At 29.4% G+C, this 22922-nt stretch overlaps 1 protein-coding gene across 35 annotated transcripts in view; it reads left to right on the top strand.

Annotated features, from left to right (window-relative positions):
* The window catches only part of LOC107453194 (uncharacterized), a 252200-nt gene that overhangs the window by 176234 nt on the left and 53044 nt on the right, over nucleotides 1-22922 (top strand). For 20 of the 35 annotated variants that reach the window (XM_087151200.1, XM_087151197.1, XM_087151195.1 and 17 more), the window contains 2 exons: nucleotides 15485-15704; nucleotides 20969-21065. In XM_087151200.1, coding sequence (XP_087007326.1) covers nucleotides 15485-15704; nucleotides 20969-21065 — 317 coding nt within the window. The remainder of the gene's footprint in view (nucleotides 1-15484; nucleotides 15705-20968; nucleotides 21066-22922) is intronic. The other 15 variants (XM_087151196.1, XM_087151194.1, XM_087151184.1 and 12 more) reach the window with 3 other exon arrangements.

The following is a 22922-nucleotide window of genomic DNA, read 5'->3' as shown; positions in this document are numbered from 1 at the left end:
GAAATTCACACATTTTTAGTTTTAGATGTAGACTTTGTAAATAGTTTTTGGCTCTTGTAGATGAATGAAGGTGTATTCTGATCATCGACTTTAACAAAACATCGACTTGAAGTCTACTATTTGCTTTCTAAAATTCCCTAATAGTAATGTTAAGGCAGCTAAAGTATTTCAAATTGCCAAACACCAAAAGAAAAGTATACCTTGCCACAAAATCTTAAACATTCTCCTCTTAGTAAGCGGTAAAAAGTTGCAAGATTTGCCTCCTATTTTGAATTTGGTGGGAGGAGACGTCGAAGGAACAGAAACCTAAACATATTCTTTTTAGTGGTCACCCTTCTTTCTTTTTGGAGGATTTCAATCTGAGAAAGAAAACAATGAAGCGTGAGTAGCAATGACAAAAATGCCTGTTTAGGCTTTGGAACCATGAACAAAAAAAAAATAACACTGAAAAAAAAAAAGTGCTCTAGAAGCTAAACATAGAAACCAGATTCAACGTTCATAATAAACAAGCAGCCTCTGCAAGCGCATTTCACACATTATTTAATTTTTATTTAATATACAGCTTGTTTAACTCTTGTAATTTCTGAAGTATGAGTTCGGTTTGACTTTGTTTTAATCTCTGAATTGTTTTAATTTCTGAAGTATGAGTTCGGTTTGACTTTGTTTTAATCTCTGAATTGTTTTAATTTCTGAAGTATGAGTTCGGTTTGACTTTGTTTTAATCTCAAAGTTATTCAGAGATTGAAATATATACAAGACTCAATAGCTCATTTGACTAGGTAGCAATGTCAGATATCTAGGTAGGCATAGGCTCAAAATTCTTCTTGGGCATTAAACACAAATAACTTTATTAGTCTTAGAGCCTAGATTTTAATTTCATTCATTTCAATGTAATATATGAATGTATAAGCAATACTTTGTCTAAATTGTAGCGTCGGACGAGTAGTAAAAGCTGCAAATCAAGGCAATACATAAAATATGCGTGATTAAGATGTTGAAACATTTAAAAAGTTTTAGGATTTCATTTTATATCTAAAATATAAAAATTTTTATGCATTAACCACTAATAATTTCTGAAATATTTATTTTAAAAACTCTGATTAGATTTCATATGAGTTAGCGGGGAAAAAAAACTATGAAAATACTTCATTTTTCTAGTGCGTTTCTTCCCTCTTTCCAAAACCTTTAACGTTGCGCAATTTTTTAGCCATTACCAAGAGGAGGCTACGTAACAGAGACTAGACCAGGGTAGAATTTTTTTTTCTTTTTTTTTTTTGAATGTTTGTATTAAATATTATTTTCATTATATTATAAGACTAATCAGAAACTATTCATAATCCAGTTAAAGTCGATGCACCATTTGAATGCACTCCACTTTGTTATTTTAGATGTGATTATTCCAAATGATAAATTTAAATCAACAAATGGAAATATTTTTATTAAATTTAGTATTAAATTTATGAACTAAATTAGCTAGCTGATATACTTTCTCTAATAAATTATGGACGAAGTCTAGTTTTTAAAAAGATATATTTTACTGACGCTGTATAGTTTACGTTTTGTTAAGTGTTGATTGGATACATTCTATTTACTGTTCTAAAGTTTATAACTTGTTATACATTTTTAATTATAATACTTGAAAATTTACTTCTTGTTAAATTCTTAATATACTCATGTATGTAGATTGTTAGATTTGTCTTACTATTAAAATACTCTCTTGAAGATTCCAAATGAATTTATGAACGGGTTTAAGTTTAAATATATTTAAAAATATTTTTTTCGGTACTTTAGCTGCTAGAATATTAACGACAGTCAAATTAATATTATAAATTCCTGAGTCTTCAAAGCATGTGTGGTATTCTTGTATTTTTTTGCGGTACATTAATTTTGCATAACTTAATTTTGAGTAATTTCAATTTTGCGTTTTTTTTAAAATAATTTTAGCTAGTTTTAAGTGATCCATATATTTTTGAGACATTTAAAAAATAAACTCATTTTTCTTTCATTTAGGTTTAGAGGTTTAATTTAGGAAATTTATTACTTAATTGCTACTTCATTGAGGTAGGCTCAAATGATATTTCATAATTTATTTGTCGTTTAAGAATTTCTACAAAAAAATATAGTATTACACAATATTTAATTGAGAATGTATTTTCCAGTGCTACTCAAATATAATTTAATCACTAAATTTAATTTCTTATATTATGGTTATTTGCATTCCTGGACGTCTTTTATTTTTATATTCTTCTTATACATTTTTTAAATATCTATTTTTAATGATTTTTTAGATTTTATGGATGTCTTAATCAAATTTTTTTGAACAGAAAGAAAACGAGCGAATCGAAAGTTTTTTATAATAAAATGAATATAAGAATAAAAATTTAAAAAAATTATGCATCACAATATTATTTATATGATTTTGAATAATGTAAAAAAGAAGGTAGACAAATGGTGGAATCAGTTCTGATATACATCAGCATCAAGGTTTGAAAATTATTAATGATTTTAAGATAAAGGCTTTCCAATGTTTAGATGAGTTGGGAACTTTACCCTTTATTTTGAGTTTCTGAAATGACTTTAAATACCAAAAAAAATTTCATAGAAACAGTTTAGATATTACTGAAATCCAAAAATGTGATTAGTCTAAAAACAAAAAATCTTTTTTTTTTCCTCGGTACTTTTCAGTTAGCCAGCCGCAACAAAAAATAGCCAAAAATATAAACCTTCGCCAATTTCTTATTTAATTTATTTAATAAACACATAAAAATAAAATAAAAGCTTTTTTTTTCTCCTAGTTCACAGAAAAATATCCTTTCTTTGAACTTTCAGTGCTCGTGTCTTCCATTTTGATCTTAAAAGTCTAGTATTAAAAAAAAAAGCTAGTCGTAGAAAATAGTCTATACTTATACAAAAAAGAAGGAAATCTCTAAATTGTTAAAAGTTTGCACTGGTTAAGTTTCGTTTAATTAAAGCTTATTTTTTCATAAAAATAAACACGATAATTTTTTTTTCTTCATTTAACTAAAGGTTTAGTGTCATAACTAATTTTTACGTAAATTTTGTTTTTTATCAAAAAGTATTTTGATTGTATTCTTAGTTTTTGAATTACAGATTAACTCAGAGAGATCATGAAAGTCAGAAAAGTTACTGAAGATCATAGATAATTGAGTAATTCATTGCGCATAATGCTATAATTCCTGTGTATAACACAGAGTACATTAGTAATATGCATGCTGCTACATGTTTAGTTCAATCAATTAATAATTAAAAGTATCGTCTGTCGAAAGCTGTGTCTTTAAATGTGAAAAATATTAAATAATCTCAAAGAACTGAAGTGGTAAGATATTACTCGATGAAAAAACTTCATTCGATTAAAAATTATTCATATTATAAATAACAGTCGACATGCTTCAAGCGATCAAAAATAGGAGCGCATTTTCTAGATTTTCAACACTTCCATGGCATGTGGAAATGCATTTTACCCTAATTTGCACCTCTCTGCCACAGCGATTTTTCTTATTCTGTTTTTTCATCTTTATTCATTTTCGGCAACCGAAGTTTTTCTAGTTTTGTTTCGCACCTTTGTTTACTATTTTTTGTTCACTTTTAATCCTTTTCTTTCACGTCTGGCAAGTCTTGATAATGACCGCCATTTCTTGAGAGCTTGAAGCATGTCTATTGTTATTTCCTATGTGTGTAAATTTGAAGCAAATGGAGTTTTTGAATCAAGTGATTAATATTGGTATTAGAAAATGTCGTTCAAAGTTCATACAGAGGGTAGATTATTTACCCATTTCATAAAAAAATTTAAACGTAACTGAAATAAATTTTCTAAAAATTAAGCGTATACTACTTTTAGAAAAGAATAAACTTTGGTTTGCATTTCGGAAATGTTCATTTTAAACTTTCGCACAATTTTAAGCAGATATCTTCAAATTCGTTTACTGTCAATTTTATGAAAAAAAACTTATTTGAAATTTTACCCAATGGTAAACTCTCTTAATCATAAGAACTTTTAAATTTTTTTAAAAAAATATCTCAATGACTTGAATATAAATTTGAAGCATAACATCATTCTAGCAGCTAAAGTACTAAAAACATTTTGTCTTTTCATAGTACCCGAGTACAAAAAAAGAGTATCTTGTAATCTCTCATGTAGCAAGTATTATAAATGCTGTGATGTAGTGCATATGTTTAACTAAATAAAACATTCTAGAACCTCTTCCCTGTTTGCACCTCTCTTCTTTTGTCTTCCTATCATTTATTAACTCTATCACTTGCTCTAACTTCTTTCTGCTATCAATCCTTTCTTTAACTTAGCTTACTCTAACACATTTTAACTTCCTATCCAAAAATTTGGTTCTAAAACCAGCTTTATTCCTTTTAGACAATTAAAGTTGCATTTATATACTTGCTGCCATGAGAGTTCCATTTTGTAGAGATTCTTTAAGTTAAATTATTTTTTAAACATTTGAGCAGTGTTTTTAGAACCAAATCTTTTGGTGTGTAATTAATACATTGACTACCAAGGCAGGTTGTTAAATTGAAAAAAAAAAATTCTTGCTATTTTCACCATTTGTTCTTTTAATGAAATTGTTAAATGCTTATCCACTATAACTAAATTAGCAATCCGAAGTAAGAAAGTTTTTCTTATGATAAATATCCGAATCATTATTTAGTTAATTATTCTAAGCAGCTGACTAATTATTCTTTGTTTTTATTCTTAACGACAAAATTATCGCATCGTTTTTATCATTAATAGCCGTATAATTATTTATTTATTATTATTTTATATTGAAAACTTATTTTTATAATAAACGACCATATTATTTATCATTTCTTTTACCTGAAGTGGCCATAATTTATACAAAATATCATATATCCTAAATCAGCAAGTAATTTATTTATGCTGTATTAATTATACTGGTGAACAAATGTTTTGTTTATTATACCAATACGTGATCTTGCCTGATTTATATGTGGAACTTCAAATCTGGTGTTTATTTTATTCCTAAAGCTACAGATTTTTTTAGTCTTTCAAAACATGCAAGTTTAAAAACGTTATATAACAGGGGATCGCGTAAATGTTGCATGAAAATTTAGGGGAGTAAGGGCATGCACCAGAATTAAAATTGCATGCGAATTCGTGACCGAAAACGTCGTCATGAGCGGCTAAGTGCGCTTACCTGTTCAGAGGAACACAAAGAGACAGTTCATAATAGGAAAGCCCCGTTGATGGTGCAAGTTTATAATTCCAAACAAGGATACCAATTCAGTTTTAATCCTGATGATGTGCCCTAATTTCCCTAGAGGCTTGTTACAACATTTATGCCACCTCCTGTTATATATAACGCTTTAAATTTGCACATTTCTGCAAAAATAGACTAAAAATGTCATTCAAAAAACCTGTAGCTTGGAGATTGCAGAATTGAAATCAGTGACGTAAAAATATCAAAGATCCGTTAAATATCATGCAACAGAAAAAAAATTATAGGAGTGTGTTAGAGATATATTATAATTACCATTCATCAAATAGTCACAATAGTTATAATCTTATAACTCTATAAAATTACTTGCAGCGTCCAGAAGAACTAGTAGGTCATTTTATTTTCTAAAAGTATGAATAATCTCATTGACTGGAACCAATCAAATATAAATTTACTTGTTGGTAGTCACTGTGTTAATATTCTGGAGATTAATAAAAACTTTTTATTAAAACTTTATAATCTTACTATAACATACTATAATGCAATTGGGAGTTTAAAACAGCACAAGTAGAAACAGTAACTCATTTTTGTTAAGTTTTCTATGCTTAAGAAGCTATGCTTGCTAAGTTTATGCTATGCTTTCTAAGCTATGCTTTTTTATGCTATGCTTTCTAAGTTTAAGAACAAAGTCGAGCACAACAATAAAAGAAAAAAATCACTTTAATTACTTTTTATCATCAAATAATCTTCTAAATCTAATTCAAATTAGTTTGATTGAGTGATTATTTACATCACCCCCCATAGAATTTCGAAGGTGAGACTGGATGCTATTTCGAAGATGAGCTTGCATAATTCGAAATTGTATTTTTCTTTATATTTCCAGAACCTATATTTGACAGTCACTGTTCATTGCGTATCTCCCAGTTTCCCATGTTCGCAGTAGTTTTCTTTTTTCTTCTTTTTTGTTCTTATGACTGAAGAAAAAGTGCATTATTACTTTTTTGTTTATTTAGAGTTATCAATCGATATATTTTATCAATTATATTGTAAATCTGCAATGAAGACAAAGGAAAATTTCAAAAAATTCTGCTGTTTTTACTTTAATTAAAACTTTTCAATCGATTTACTTAAAATTTTAAATTTAAGCATTTACAATTCACAAAAAAGTAAGATAAATAACTGATATTTTAGGGAACTCTTCCCACCGCATCAGGGGCCCATTAGGCCAGACTAAACCATGGGCTGGGGCCCCAATGATTAGCGGCCCCTTAAAAAAATTTTTGAAAATAAGTTTAAAAAAACTAAGAAAAATGGTGATTTTTTAAAAAAATAACAATTTGAAATATACATTAATAAAATACGATAATTTGTTTAGTCCTAATTTAACAAAATAAAGTAAAATTTAATTTATTATTATTTATTTTTATTTTAAATATGCTTTCTTAAATGAAAAGATATATAAATACTTTTATATTTGAATAAATAAAAAATATACGAGAAAAAAATTTAATCTAAGGGCCCCAGAAATTTGAGTGGCCTAGGGACCCGCGTACGCGTAATCCACCCCTGCACCGCCTTTCGTGGCTCACGCTTACTATTATTTTAACACTTCTTTTTTGATCCTTTCTCTCCTTCTCTCAATCTCATTTGATATTCCAAGCTTAATTTCTTTAATGTTTCACTTTAAATGTAGTATAGAAAAAAATGAGATTAGTTTTCAGCCAAGTTGCTTTTTTTTTATAAGGCTCTTAATTACCAGATAGTATGCTGGTATACACACGAGAATTTTTAGATTTAGTTTTTTTCCCACCAGAATTTGTAGATTTAATACAATAAAATAACGATTAGTTACGATACACGTGCGTGATTATCCATAAAACTCATTAGAGTCTGAAGGTATGAAACACTGGTCTCAGAATCGAACAAAAAATATGGGTTAATATGACTGTACCGCCTCGAACAAATATGCATGTTTTACTGCGAAATTTCGGCTTATTTGAATTCCTATTTATTCGGCGAAATAAGGCTTATTTGAAATTCCTATGGCAAATTGTACCCGCTGGTTCACAAATGCTGTTTTCCGACTTTAGAATAGCGTTCGGAGGAGGATTACGAGCTCCAGTTGCCTTCTCCATATGACATACAGATTTAAGGTCTGGAGACCTGTCAGATTAGTTTATTCGGTGAATATTTTGATTTTCCAGAAAATTGTCATCCATATGAGCCGTAGGTAGCAATGCGTTGTCGTTCTTCGAAACGAAATCAGCTGTCACCTTACCAATGAGAATATAACCCAGGTTCCGTTCTCATTGGTTACTAGGTTATTCTCATTGGTCACCTTACCAATGAGAATATAGCCTAATTCAACCTAGGTTAATGAGAATATACTTTAAGCCAGTCAGAGTACTAGCACACAAGAACATGGAGGACTCTATGACAGATCAACGAGAAGTTTTACCAAGCCATCAGACTTCCGTTGTCATAATACTCTGTTTCTTAGTTATTTGAAAACATATAGACTCATAGTGGACATATAGTGATAAAAATAATTTATACCTTCATATGCTGAGAACCAGGCATACATTACCTGCTTTTAAATAATCGCTTAATTGATTCTTACGAAGGTTAGGTTTGGATGATTTGAGTGGCTTCTTGTTGAATAGCGGTACATCATTTGAGAGATGCATTTTAACTGGTTTGAACTACAGTGACAAAATTTTGAAATTATGTTCTACTATTTCTTGTTATGTTCTTGGAATTTGTCTAGGTTCTTGTAGTCTTACAATTGTCTCACAAGAGTGCGGTGGTTCTAGATTTCATTTTAATGTATGGCAAAGTACATCATCATATGGTTCATCTATAATATTCACTGTATGAATTTGCCAGCATGATCTACAGTCCTAAACTCTATAAATTATGTCTTAGAGGCTCTCGGTTGGGTAATTAGAACTAGTAATTTCTCTTAAAGCCACATATATAGGTTCAGATAGCGGTGAGAACAATTACCGCTGGAACAATATTTTATAAAATATGCCCAATAGGTGTTTTATGATCGTCGTTGAGCAGCCGACCCGATTTTGAGTTTACGACTACTATTGTTCAACTCCGTGGCATGGTAATTTTTAACTTAATCCTGAAAACAAGGAAATTCTTGGATCAAGTATTGAGAGAATCTTGGATCAAGTATTACCTCCGTGGAGGACTTTTTGTTAAAACTAACTCTCATTTTGCCTCACATGGGGAGAAAAACCACGAAAAAGTCCCACGGTTGACTAACGGCAAAGAAAATCTAACCTATGATCCTTCTACAACTAAGTATATTTAACTTCAGCCCAGTGGTCGGTGCGAGCCGAGTGCGGAATTCCAATAAACCAGCCATCGCTGGGAATCAAACCCGATTCACTTCATTGGAAGGCAATCGCTCTATCCCTTGAGCCACAACAGCTCTGTCCAGTAAGTTTTGGACATAATCGTCCATCTCTGAAAATTCTTTTTATTTTTGAGTACTGCATACATTAGAAGCTAATCTTGTTGCTCGCTATTCCTGGCCAACGACATCGTCTCTTGGATTGTTTGGGACTTGACCTTTGGGAACAATATTTTACCATTTAATGCTATATTTCATATATTCGTTATAAGAATAGTACTTTTATTGAGCGAAGGTAAGATTTTGTCTGATTTCACAAGTAGATTAATTGTTAGAACTAACATATATATTTATTTTATAAAGTACGTTCATCAAACCATTAAGATTGCGTATTAATAGTTAAAATTTCATTATTCGAAAAATTTTATATTTTATTTATTCTGTTCACCGTAATATTAACCCACACAGCATAAAATGTTTTCATACAAAATATTTAAGAATTCTGTGATCAAACCCTAATGAAAAGCACAAGTGAGCTAGCATATACAAAGTACAAATGATAAAAAAAAAATATTTCGAAAGATTTTTAAAGAATTAAACTGCTGTTTTTCCAATACTGCATTCTGACTTATTGGAGAGAGTTCTATTTAAATTATTATTTTCTAATCATTTTGAAATTACGAAAATTTCAACAGAGCGGCAAAGGCATAGTAAGGCAAACATTAATTTTGTTTTTGCCTGCAAATTATATAGTGGTTCACAGGTTCGCGTTAATTATTTTTTTTAAAAAATAGAACTGTGTGAAACAATGTAATCAATAATACAGTACGTAAAGTTAAAGGCAGGAGTATATATATATATATATATATATATATATATATATATATATATATATATATATATATATATATATATATATATATATATATACACACACACACACTGAAGGCGGTCGATGTATAACGCTGACTATTTCGTGCACATGGATCACATGACGTAAGTCTCGAAATTCTTAAGCCATAACCACCTTGGCTGACAAGTGACTATTACGGAGGTGCTTTTTCTTACGCGATAAGTCAAGAACACAACAACTTACATCGAACAAACCATGATTTAGCACTAAATACCTATAATTCTGCTTCTAAATATAGATTCATGAATATTAGCACTTCAATTAACCACCATTATTAAAAATCGTGTGAAAAATACCTGTTTATTTACTATCAGTAGATGTTTTGAAGGAGCTTGATACAAAGTTATCCATAAATATTTTTATTTGAACTAAACTTTCACACCAGAACTGCAATAAATAGGCTAGTACGGGTGGCAGTCTGTGATTCATCCTTAGTAATGATCCGAAAAATGATTAAAATGCATATTAAGACACAAGCGTTCATGATTTATATGATCTACTAAATGCTAATTCATTTATGTAGGTTATTAAATGTTTCGAGAAGTAATAAGAACTTTCACATAAGATTTATTTGAAAACGAGCACTAAACGTAATTTCTTAAGTTCTTTGAACGATTCCTAAAAGAATGCCAATTGTCACATGTTTTAAGGTATTGAACACTAAAAATTCCTAATATTTCTTAGAAATGCTATGTATACAGGGACACGTGTTTTGATAAATTTTGCTGAAATCGGAATAGGTAGTTCATTTTACTACCCTAAACGGTTGAGATGCATATTACATAAAAAAAATAAGAAAAGTCTGTAAAATGCACGGATATTGCAAAGTTTTGCCTATGCATATGCAACTTTTAACGAATGCATAGATGACGCAACTTTTTTTTTTAAAAAATTAGCTTCAGCATTTTAAAAACTAAAAATTTCTAATATTCTGGCGAAATATTTGAATCCTTAATGAGCTAAGTTTGATGGGAATTATTTCATTGGAGTCTTAAGAAATTTTGAACTGTCTATATTGATGCTAAATAGCTCAATAACTTTTTAATTTTCTAAGAACAACAAAATGAAATTTAATCTTTCAAAAAAGCACTACATATTTTACTAAAAGCTGACGTCGGCAACTTTTCCAAATCAGAATATGTAGTGTGCAAAACAAAAAAAGGACCATTCTGAATAACTCCGAATCTAATGATTTTCACTTACTAAAACTCAATCTTAATGGTTCGAATAGGGGTTCAAATATTCTAACTGCTTAAAGCAGACACAAAAACATTTTTTTTAAATAAACGTACCTTTTCGTTTTCGTCGAATTTGAAATTATGACTCTTATTGGTTCCAATAGTTTGATCAGGAGAGCAACTCCAATTATGAAATCCTTCATGTGAATTTTACTTCTTGCGTATTTCGCAACATCTTGGGAATTTTTAAAGCTAATCGAGAAAATTTTTCTCATAAATATAAAATTCATTTTTAAAACGAAATTTCCATGCAAAAAAATAATATTTAATAATTTATATTTTTCTAATTTTAAATAATGAAAGCCGTAAAAATTTGTAAGGTGTACAAATTTTTACATTATTTTAAGGAATGCAATTTTGCATATCAAAAAACGAAATTCAAACGCAATCAATTGAATAATTCCTAAGAATTGAATTTTAAACGTATAAGTTCTTTAAAAATTCAATTTCTCAAGAACTATACAATCGAATTCATCGAATTTTGTGTTTTGGTATATAAAATTATATTCCTTGAAATAAAAATTTATAAACCTAATGTATAACTTATTATAACTTATTATAACTTAATTATAACTTTTTCATTTATCAATAAATAAAATAATGAAAATTATTTCGCGATTATTAAAAGTTACATGGTGACATAGATGAACGCATTTCATAATTCTGTGCAAATTTGCTCTAAAAAGTGTTTTGATTCTAAAAATTTTTTGATTCACTCTTAAATATTCCCATAATGTTGCGAATTACGAGAAAATTAAAGTTCACATTAAGCGAACTAAACTTGGGACCACTCTCTTGATCCTATTGGGATCATAAATCCAAATTGCAGCTACCTCCTATATTTTGAGGGTCACAATTCCAAATTTATCGAAAAAGAAAGGTGCGGTTTATTTTTTTTTTAAAAAGAGAACGTTTTTATGCCTCGTTTCGAAACTGAAAATATTATCTGCTTTAATTCATGTTGGAATACGCAGATAATAAAATTAACATTTAGGGATCCGAATTTTTGACCTTTCTCCTAACCAAACTATTGGGACCATGTTTTTCAAACTGCGGCTATCCCCTATAATTTGAGGGTCAGAAATCCAAATCCGTCAAAGAAAAGGTACGTTTGCTCAGAGAAGAAGTGTTTTTTGAGTCTGAATTTGTAGTTTAAAATATAATCTGCACATATTAATTGACATATTTAAGGTCACCCCTTCGAACTACGAGTATTAAGATTGAGTCCCAAAACGTATAGATCTGATAATTAGATCAAAAGCTATTCATGTTTGCTCTTTTTGTGCACTGTACTTTCTAAACATTGCTCCAATACTTTCCCCAGTGTTTTTTTCATAAGCTGGATACCAGATGAAATTCCGCATAGGGTGTTTAGCTAAATATAGCAGCCAGGCTTTTTACGGCAACCAAACAGTGCTGCATGGGCAAGAGACTAAAAGATAAAAATATATCGTTAAGTAATACGCAAACAATAATTCTAATACTATTAGTGTATTTTTTAACTTTTTCTATTCCATAATTTTTCGTACTGCAATTTAAATTAGTTTTTCTTTACTAAAGAAGGAAGTCGTTTTTTTATGTAAGTTATTTAAAACTAACAAAAAAAAAAGCAAAATCAGTAATTATTAGAATTTTTATTTCTTTTATTTCTTAATTTTTAAAATTTTTTAATTTCCTACAGGAATAAATTTCTAAGAGCCAGTATAAATTTTAGGAGGCAGATTTTTGAGTTAAAAAAGCATGTTAAATTTTACTGATACGATATTTTGATGCTATATTTCAGGCTTATCGTATTCGCAATTCGTAGAGCTCAGTCTGAAGATGTGTAAATAGCATGTGTTAAGAATTTGATGCTGGGCATTTATTTAATTTTATAAAAACCACCAATAATTGTGCTCAATTTTTTAAAATTGTTTTTTTAATATTTATAAAAGTTTTCAGTGAACTGTTCAAGCATAGACCATAAACTATGCATGGATTTTAAATCAAAATATAACTTTTTTAAAAATATAATAAGTGGTCTTCATATAAAGGTTGAGCTATATACGAAGCTGTATATTAATGGACTTAATGTTAGTGGACTCAAAATTAAACTTATCGTTAAACAAAGGCATTTCGCTTTTGTTATTGAATTTAGAAAAAAATTACACTTCATTAAAAATTGCCGAAAAATTATTGTCACCAGAAGATACTGTTCATATGCAATGGCCTGCGTACATCCCAAACCTAAATCCCGTAGAGAATGCTTTGGATGTCTTTGGTAGACACTAGACACAAAGAAAGCGCCCTCCCCGAACCTTGCAAAATCTATTAACCGCCTTGAAAAAGGAGTGGTACAGTAACACCCAAGGACTTCTCGTTAGTTAAGTGAACATCTTGGATAACAGATGCAAAACGTGCATTAGACACTAATACACGTTTTGCATCTGTCATCCAAGTATCTGTATCTATTATCCTAGGTTATTTTGCATTTGTTATCCGAGATAATCACATTGATTAATTCTGGAATAAAGACCAATTATTCGTGGCTGTTTGAAAATCATCCAAAGAGCATCTTTTTTATTTTCTTATTTTTCGATATGGCGATATCTGTACTATCTTGCATGGCAATAATTGCACATTGTCTTTATTAAATATGCACTTAGTGCACATGTTTTATTAGCAATTGCCAAGCAGTGCAGTTACATTTAATGTATTACAATGCATGCTTTTAACTTATCGAATAAAAACTAAATGTGTTTTAATATTAATTGCTGAGACGCAGGCTAAAATAAACAATTCACAGAAATAATTTCCCAGATTTTTTTCCCCAACATTTTTAAAGGACAAAATAAAGCGCGTCGCGAAATAAAATTCAAACAAAATGATACCTTACCTTAATTGCAAATTGGAAAGTCTTTATGTATAGAAAAAGATGCACTATGAAAATGGCTGTCTGAACATATCTTTTAAACAACTTTTTTAATGACAATTTCCTTTTAACAGAGTTAGGACTTCAAAATGCAAAAATTTCAATTTCAAAATAAAATGCAGCTTTGTTGACTTTTCTTTTTGAAATTAGGAATCTGTAGAATTTTAATTACCATCATGTTTTTTGGAAAAATAATCCGTATCCATTAACTTTATTATTGAATCCATAAAAAATTGATGAATTTAATTTTTGCATTAAATTTTTGCCTTTTTCTCAACTTGCTGAAAAAAATCAACAAAGATTTAAAATTTTTAAATTGTCATTTAATATGTGCTGTATTTCATCATGTTCACAACAAGTACTTATATAATTATGCTATATGAAATATATTAATGCAGCGATTTATATAAAGATAAATATAATAGATAATTTATATAAAGATTTATACCTGGCCAAATTACTTTAATACTTAGGAAACCAACGGGAAAAAAATTGAACAATTTTACATTAAAATTTTTTGTAAATTTCAATTAAATAATTGATGATTTTTGAAATTTTTTTTTGATTTAAACAAATTTTTAAATCAACAAACCCTTATAAACATTAAACCTTTTTATATATAAGAAGTAGCATTTATTTTTATACTCAATATGACCGCTTTCAAGCAGGCTCTCTGATGCTTTAGTAATTTTGTTTCATTCTAGTACCAAATTTTCCCCTCAGCAACTTATAGTGCTCGTATGCTTTGGTTGATCATGCACGCCAATTTTCATTACATTCCGTACTCTTGAGGCTCTAAGCACTTCACGTCATTTTAGGCGCACCCTGCAATTTAGATTTAACCCTAGAAAGAGTGAAGGGGCCAATGTGGCCATTATTTAGTCTATGTAGATTATTTAAACCTTCGAAGTCTTAAAATATAATAATTTAATTAAAACCTATTGACTTGATTCGTGTAAATCTATGATATTCGATTTGGCAAATGGAAATTTATTCGATTTGGCAAATGGAAATTTTTGACTGAACGGAACACAGACTTTTCAATTATGCATTAGTTTCTAAGATAATAGAATATTCTTTTCCTTACAAATAACATAAATATATAAAAATACTCTTACTTTTCTTATAACACTTGGGGACCTTAAGTCTACCTTATACATAAACGTACCTGAGGTTACGGGATATCTACTCAAGGTATTTTTTGATAAATCGCTGCGTTAATATATTTCAAATAGCAATAGTAATTTATAAGTACTTGGTGTGTACATGGTGAATTACATCACATATTAAATGGCAATTTAAAACTTTTTAATCTTTGCTGATTTTTTTCAGCAAGTTGAGAAAAAGGCAAAAATTTAATGCAAAAATTTAATTTTTTAATTTTTTTTTGGGTTCAATAATAAAGTTAATGAATACGGGTTGTTTTTGCCAAAAACAGGATGGTAATTAAAATTCTACCGATTCCTAATTTAAAAAATAAGTCTTCAAAGCTACATTTTATTGTGAAATTGAAATTTTTGCATTCAGCAATTCAAAAAATAACTTACAGAAAGTCAGAAGTACTCAATACTTTCTGTAAGCTATTTTTTGAATTGCAATGCAACAATAAAAGAGAAAGATAAAAAAAGAGGGGTTAAATTGGTTCCATCCGTCTTTCTAGTATTAATGGGATTTGGACACATTTCTGTAAACCTTTGTGTGTGCAACAATGAAAAATATCTGAGTGAGGCTCCTTCATAAATGTCATTTTAGTCTTATAATCACTCACGTTTTACTATCATAATTCCATACGTCAAAACGTATGATTGCATTTTTAGTTCTATTTTGCAATCAAATTTTTCTTTGCAGGCTCAACCTATTGCACCTGAACTCGTTGCGAAACTTCTTGGCAACCGAGTGGCAGTGAGCCCAATTGTCACAGTCGAACCCAGAAGACGAAAATTCCACAAGCCTATAACGTTAACCATCCCCGTACCTCAAGCAGCTACTAAAGGCATGATTAACCAATACAGCGGAGATGCGCCTACGCTGAGGTTGTTGTGTAGTATAACAGGTAGTACCAAGTCAGGTTTGTCTCGCTTTCTATCTTCTTTTTCCCTTTTTCTCTTTTTTCTCCCTTCTAAACCCCCGGCCGATGAAGACAGTTGTGCCAAAAGGATTTCTACAAAGTTTTGGTATGATTTCACAATATTCTTACTTGTACAATCTTGTTTGGCATTAGCATCAATTAACCTGCCAACTATTAACAACCTTAATCTTATTTTATTTGGCATGACAAACACAAAACCTCAATGTAATTTTTTTTTCTCATCTAAACAATTAGTTTCCATGCATATTGAGAATAGTTAAGTTCACACATGAATAAAATTACCAGCCAAAAGATAACTTTTAGTCGTTAAGCTTTATACTGAATATAATTACAATAAAGATTTAGTATATTTCTTGAAGAAATATTGTATAGAATAGCCCCAATTAAATAGACATTAAATAGTAAGAGTTAATATAAATTTCTAAAATCAATTTTGTTGCCGCTCAAATTTCCATTGAAACTAGATAAGTTTGCAAGTGAATAAAAATGCCAGCTATAAAATAACTCTCACTTCATAATCCCGATAGTGATTAAGACAATAATAATTAAGATTTTATGTATTTCTTGAAGGGAAAAAATATGAAATAGCTACATTTAGATATTAATTAAAATTAATGTTAAAAAAGCTAATAAGTTGATAAACTTGGCCAAGGAAATTAAACTATTTTATTTAGGTAAAATTGAAATGAATTTGTTAATTAATTTACTTAATTTTTACAAAAGGCATCTTAAAAGAGAAATTGTTTTTATCGACAATATTTAGTTTGATTCACATGTGTAACATCTTACTTTTGCTTCAAAATTTACAAATTATAAAACATTTCGATTCATTATACCTCAGATTATACACTGAAATGTCATAGCAGGTTAATGATAATTAACCTTTAGCTTACGGCTGATACAACATGTGGACCACATGTGATGGTGCAAATGATACACCGTAAACAAAGGGTTATTGAGTTGGGTCTACGGCTCCTGAAACACATACCTTGATACGTTATTGATAAAGAAAAAAAAAGTGCGGAAAAAAACTAAATAAAATTTTTCTTAGGATGTAAAATTTTAAGAGAAAATTGGAGGTTTAGTACAAAGTAAATTCATAACAAAGTTTTTAAAGTAAATTATCTTATACTGTCTTAAAATTTTTTAAGTTTAATACTTGACTGGGGCACGTCAAGAAATCAACTCTAAGAGTTAAGCTTTATTAAAATGAATCTACATTAAGTTGGCAGGTTATTTTTGTCTTTTCTTCAGTTGTTTATTTTCTATGTATTTTACTTTTCTTATACTTTGCAACAATTTCTAATTTTTTAGTGATTATTCATTTATATGATTGATGATTACTTATGTTATTAGTAATTAGTTGTACAAGTGAAATTACATAATTTGCATTGTTTATACAATTTTGTCATATCAGGATAGAACCAAAGGACCTATAGAACGAAAAGTATATAGTAGGTTAAGGCATAAATACGGGCATTAAACCTAATCTGCTCTAAGGAATAATATTTACGTGTTTGAGAATTTACATTCGTTATTTTAAGGGTATAAATATTTGTAACATTATTTTCGCGTATTTAAATGATACAATGTTCTCTTTAAACTTTTAACAAGCAAAATTCTTAAAATTTTCTTGTTATAAATTTAATATATTATATTTTCAGTTAGGTTTATTTGATCAAAAAAATTCGCTAGTACTGAAAATTTTACGAAAACCGTGCTACTAGAAATAACAATTGAGTCTTTTGTATGGTGCACAATTGTTTGTTTAGCACATTAAAATCAGTCACTATGGTTTCCTAGACTCATATGTTGCACTGATTTTCAGCCGTGCACCATTCTAGTCGCTTTAAATTTCTCTTCCTATATTAACCTAAAAATTACGATATTTGTTTTTAATTTATGATAAAAAAACTCAAGAGCAAAAAACAGGTGTAAATTCGGAAGTATACGGCAAATTTTTAATCTCAAGTTACCGACATTTCGAACCGAAACTGACATTATTTTTTTTTGCATCAGTTATATTGACTGTCGTCTGTGACTTTCTTTCCTCTTTTGTTTAAAGCTAAAGCAGCTATTTAAATATATGCCTGCACTTGCCACGTGAGTATATTTCTGGCTAACTGGGTTTAACAATGTTCTTTAACCCTTTTAGTTAATTTAGGCATAAAAGTGTGCTTTATTTAGTTGTGCTAATTTCTGCTGTGCTATATTTGTGGCTTATAAGTGAAAAATATTTTTTTAACCAGATCAGTGCATCTTAACTCGACGTATCGCAGTTTTTAAATGATTTAAATGTTCATCTTAGGGATATTTTAAGAAATAATTAAACTTATATTAAAACATATTTAAAATTGTACCTCATAAAGTGATAGCAGTTCGTAATTGCTTTATTTTTTTACGTTTATTTCTTTTGTGATTTTTACTTTTAATGTTTTAACTTTTATTTCAAATTTTGTTTTTAAATTAGTTTGTTTTTCAAATTGAGGTTTAAATCTTAAATTGCTTGTACTATTTGTAACGTGTGAGCTAATGCTTAAAATACCTTTTGTCACAACTCTTTTCAATTGTTGCTAAACTTTATCAGCTTTACACTGTCTGCTTGCTTTTTTTGCTATGCATTCAATTTATTATCTGCAACTCTTCAAATGTGTATGGTTCTTGTCTATTAGCAAATAAATTGTTTCATTTAAACTCCCAAATAATTTTTTTAAAAATTTAATGATTTTTTGTTGATTATTACAATTAGTAAAATTATACGGAACTAACTTTAATAATATTTTTGTGTTTAGTGTAAAGACAATTAAAATTAAGTAGGACAATAACAGGGAACTTATTTTTAATAATGTTTTTGAATTCAGTGTTACGATATATTAAATATATTTGTGGTCAGTGTTAGGACTAGTAAAATCATGTGGTACAGTACCATGGTGGAGCTAATTTTTTTATATTTTAGTGTCGAAGTAAAATTAAATTATTCGGGAAGTCAACAAGAGAAGATTAAACATTATTTTACTGCGTTTTTATAACTTCAGTGGGCTATATATTTTATAGACATTTTAACCATGTTCTTCAAAGTTTTTCGAACTGAAATTTTTTTTTGTTGCTCAATTTAGATATTAACTAAGTATATGAAAATGATTGAAAGTTCTATTTGTTTTTATTTACAAAATTGTCTTTCGACAAAAGCAAAGCTTTGAGATAGAAAAAAGTACATAGTTAATTTGTACTCATTGAAAATATTGACGATATACGAAACTAATTTTTAATTCATATAAATGAATTAAATTAGTTTCGGATGACAGCTGGCTAACTTTTTGTTTTTCATACTTAGAACTAATATGATAACAGCAAATTTAAACAATGATACGAACAATTAGTAATTAAAGTAGTATAATAGGAGAGAATACAAAGAGCACAATAGTAGTAATTATGTTTATAAATTTGAAGTCTTTTTAGATTAAGTATCAGTCTTATTTTTTCTATCTAAATTATAAGTAAAAATAAACAATGCATTTTGTAACATAATTTAGCTACTTATACAGGGTGGTTAAAATAAACGCACAGTACTCTGAGGCTCATAGCTCCTGTTCTACTGGACGGATCCGAATGAAATTTAAAATATACGTTATGTGGAACATGCGCTCAAGGTTTTTGCAATAAAAAAAAGGTTGAAATTTTTGCCGAAAATTTCGCCGAACTTTTGTCGAACTTTGAAACTTTTGTCGAAAATTTCAACTTTTTATTTATTTCAGAAACCTCGAGCGCATGTTCTACATAACGTATATTTTAAATTTCATTCGGATCCGTCCAGTAGAACCGGAGCTATGAGCCTCAGAGTACTGTGCGTTTAATTTTAACCACCCTGTACATATTATATTACATTTTTAGCTACTTATAGCTTACAATAATAAAATTTGAATTATTTTATTTTTTCAAATAAAAACAAATTTTCATACATGCTCATTAGAATAAAAATACAGTTTGATCCAAAATCACAGATCTTATTATGCGTATATATTTACAATTTTTATCGGAAATTGAGTCTGAAAATAAACGCATTTGGGTTCGTTAATCATTAATCAAACGCTGAAAGAAACGTTATCAACGAATCATTAAGAAAGAAGGCTAAATTATAACCATCACAACCAGTTTGATTGATTTAAAAGTGTTTCCAATAATCGAATTATCTCTTCACGGTTTCCTGTTTGATAAAATATAGTGATGTTTTTGATCCACCTGTCTCAATAGTGAATAGTTAAGTCTTGTTAATGTTTTTTTTTTAAATAATTTAAGGCCCTTCATTTGCATACTTTTTACTTTACTTTGATAAGACTTATAAAATATTATAAGTTTGGTTTTTAAAGATCTCCAAAAGAATATAAAAGCTACAATTTAGGCGCTTAAAATTTAAAGCGAAACTGTAATTTTTGTCTGTACTTACTACTTTGCTATAATGAATTGTCTTAGCTGGAGAACGGATCAACAGCATAAATATTTAAAATATATACACAAATTATATAATTTTTTTAAAAACATCTCCAATTTGGCGCTTTTTTCTTGAAAGCTAAAGTGTGTTTTTTGAAGCTCTTTCGCAAAAGTAGAAGTCACAGTTTATCACGTTTGAAGCAAAGTTATAATTTTAAACTATATATACCATCAGTGCATAATGAATTAGCTGATGCTTAGAATGGGCAAAAAACTTAAATAATTTGAACTATGTTATAGATCCTTAAAAAAAATCTCTACTCGGGTAGAATTTTCCAACGTAAATGAAAATTATTAAAATTAATGAATAATTCTCTATTTTAGCAAACTTTCATGAACCCAGACAATGGCAGCGTTTGAGTAAGTTTCCATAAAATTGAAAAATTAAATCACAATTGCTTTTTATTTCAATACAAGTGAGCCTATTTTTTATACGGGCTTTTTGATCGATTAAACTTGGCCTAACAGTCACGAATAATTGAACTATGAAAATAGCATATTATTTTTTCTATAAAAAATCGTAATTTAATATGACGACGGAGCCTTCGAAAAAAAAACACCCTTAAGGACGTTGTTTATGAAACACCTTGTACAAACCTACAATGCATTAAAAAGTTGAAAAGGAACATTTGATGCTTTTAAGTAATATACGGTCTCCCGCTGCGGTCTATACTTAGTTATGCGTTCGATTATTTATAAGTAATACTAAAATAAATGTATAAAAAATATTGTATTTAGGCTTTGATTTGTTTCAGGAGGCTCTTCCAAAGCACAGTGGGAAGATGTAACTGGCTCCACTCCGTTGACATTTGTTAACGATTGTGTATCCTTCACAACAACTGTATCGGCAAGGTAGATAAATATTAAACGTTGCATGACATTATTTTGAAGTGCTTTGTTAAAAATGTTAAAAATACACAAATCTGAGGATTTAAGAATGTATTGTGGTTCTCTGTTAGCTTAAAACATTGTCTTCCCAAGTCAAAATTTTTGATGGTTTTCCATTAGTGGATCAACATTATCTTGATGGTAACCATCAATGATTCCATCATCAACCATTATTTTTTTTGATGATAAGCATCGTAAGGAGCCATCACCTTTATGTAGGAATTCGGACTGATTTATGATGGTCCAACAAAAGAATAGCTGGCCAGGTGGCCGGGCTGTCAGCGTGCCTGACTGTGAAGCCAATGGTTGCGGGTTCGAGTCCCGCTTTGGGTCTGGGTGTTTCTCTCTGTGTGTTGTTCTCTGTTGTGTGAATGTGGCCCACCCTATAAACGGATATTTGTGGCAGTGTGGCGTGGGTAATGTTGCTCGCCTCTGGGACTTAGGTTCATAGGTGCCCACTGGGTAACGATAAATAGGCAACACTTCCGTCATCTTCCGAGATGAATAACGAATGTTAAGTGCCTGCCGTAGAAAAACAACAACATAAGAATAGCAACTTGTTTTGATGGTTTGTTAATATAGGAATTCGAACTAATTTATGATGGTCCAACATAAAAAGTACTGAAATTGTTTTGATGGTATAATCCTGAGAACCAACAAGAATTCCCATTAAACCATCATGGTTTAAACCATCATGGATTATTGGTCCATGATAGTCAAACTTCTCTTGATGGTTAACCATCATAGTATTAAAGTAGCATTTTCCATCCTTCCATGTAGAAGTTTGTTGGCATATCAAAAATCATGAACACTTAGAAGCAAAATGTGGGATGACGGTGACCATCAAATGATGTTGGACCACCAGGTATTGCACTGAAACCAAAATAAACCATCAAACATTTTTGATAGGAGCATCAAGAATTTTGACTTGGGTTGTAAATAATTCGTTTTATACCCGTGGTGATTGCGACAGGTGCTAAGACTGTTTTTTGAACAGTTTCCTGAGACAGCACGGAGAACAAAATTCTGGTAAAAATAACGTACTGCTTGGTAATGATCTTTTTGGTGGTAAAAACCATAATTCTGGTTAACAAAATTAAATATACGGTATTTAAACTCTTCATTTGGTAAATTTTCCCGCCATACGGTAACTACCTATTACCACACCATTAGCAAAAAATTCACAACTGATAAGGAAATTTATTTGAATAAATGGTTTTTATGCCATTATGCTCTATTGAGATTAAATTACCAAATTTTACATTTGCTTAATTTCATCACATTATATAACCATATTTTGTTAATTTTACCAAAATCATTATCAAAGCGCTTCTCTAAAAACTACGGAGATTTTTGGTAATCAATTAGAAGCAAAAACGAGGTAAATTTTAACATTCTGATAGTTTTGTCCATACTTTTTTTCTCGGTATATATTTACGTTCTTAAATCAGCGTTTGAAAAATTATCTAAAATGCTACTAATAACAGAAATGGCTCAAGAGGACTCAATTAATTCCCCATAATAACTTGTTTATTCGTGTATTGCTTTTAGTTTTCTTTTAAAAGTGTTGCCATAAAATATAACAAGTGGTAGAACAGTCATCTGCTAGTCCCATTGCCATTTGAACATAAACTCATTAGTTTTTTAGAATAGGATATTTTGATAACGACTATGCAGTTTCTCCATTTTTACAAAAATATCCATTTTTTAAAGCAATGTATTCTACATTAATATTGCTAATAGATGTAACTTATGTGTTCCTGTTATTTTAGTATATGAAATATAGTAGTATAATAACTTTTTATACATTTTAATACTTTG

This window comes from Parasteatoda tepidariorum, chromosome 9 (assembly GCF_982258835.1).
Source record: "Parasteatoda tepidariorum strain Cologne lab strain chromosome 9, Ptep-v5.0, whole genome shotgun sequence".
Lineage (NCBI taxonomy): Eukaryota > Metazoa > Arthropoda > Arachnida > Araneae > Theridiidae > Parasteatoda > Parasteatoda tepidariorum.
This window is presented reverse-complemented; position numbering and strand designations above follow the sequence as displayed.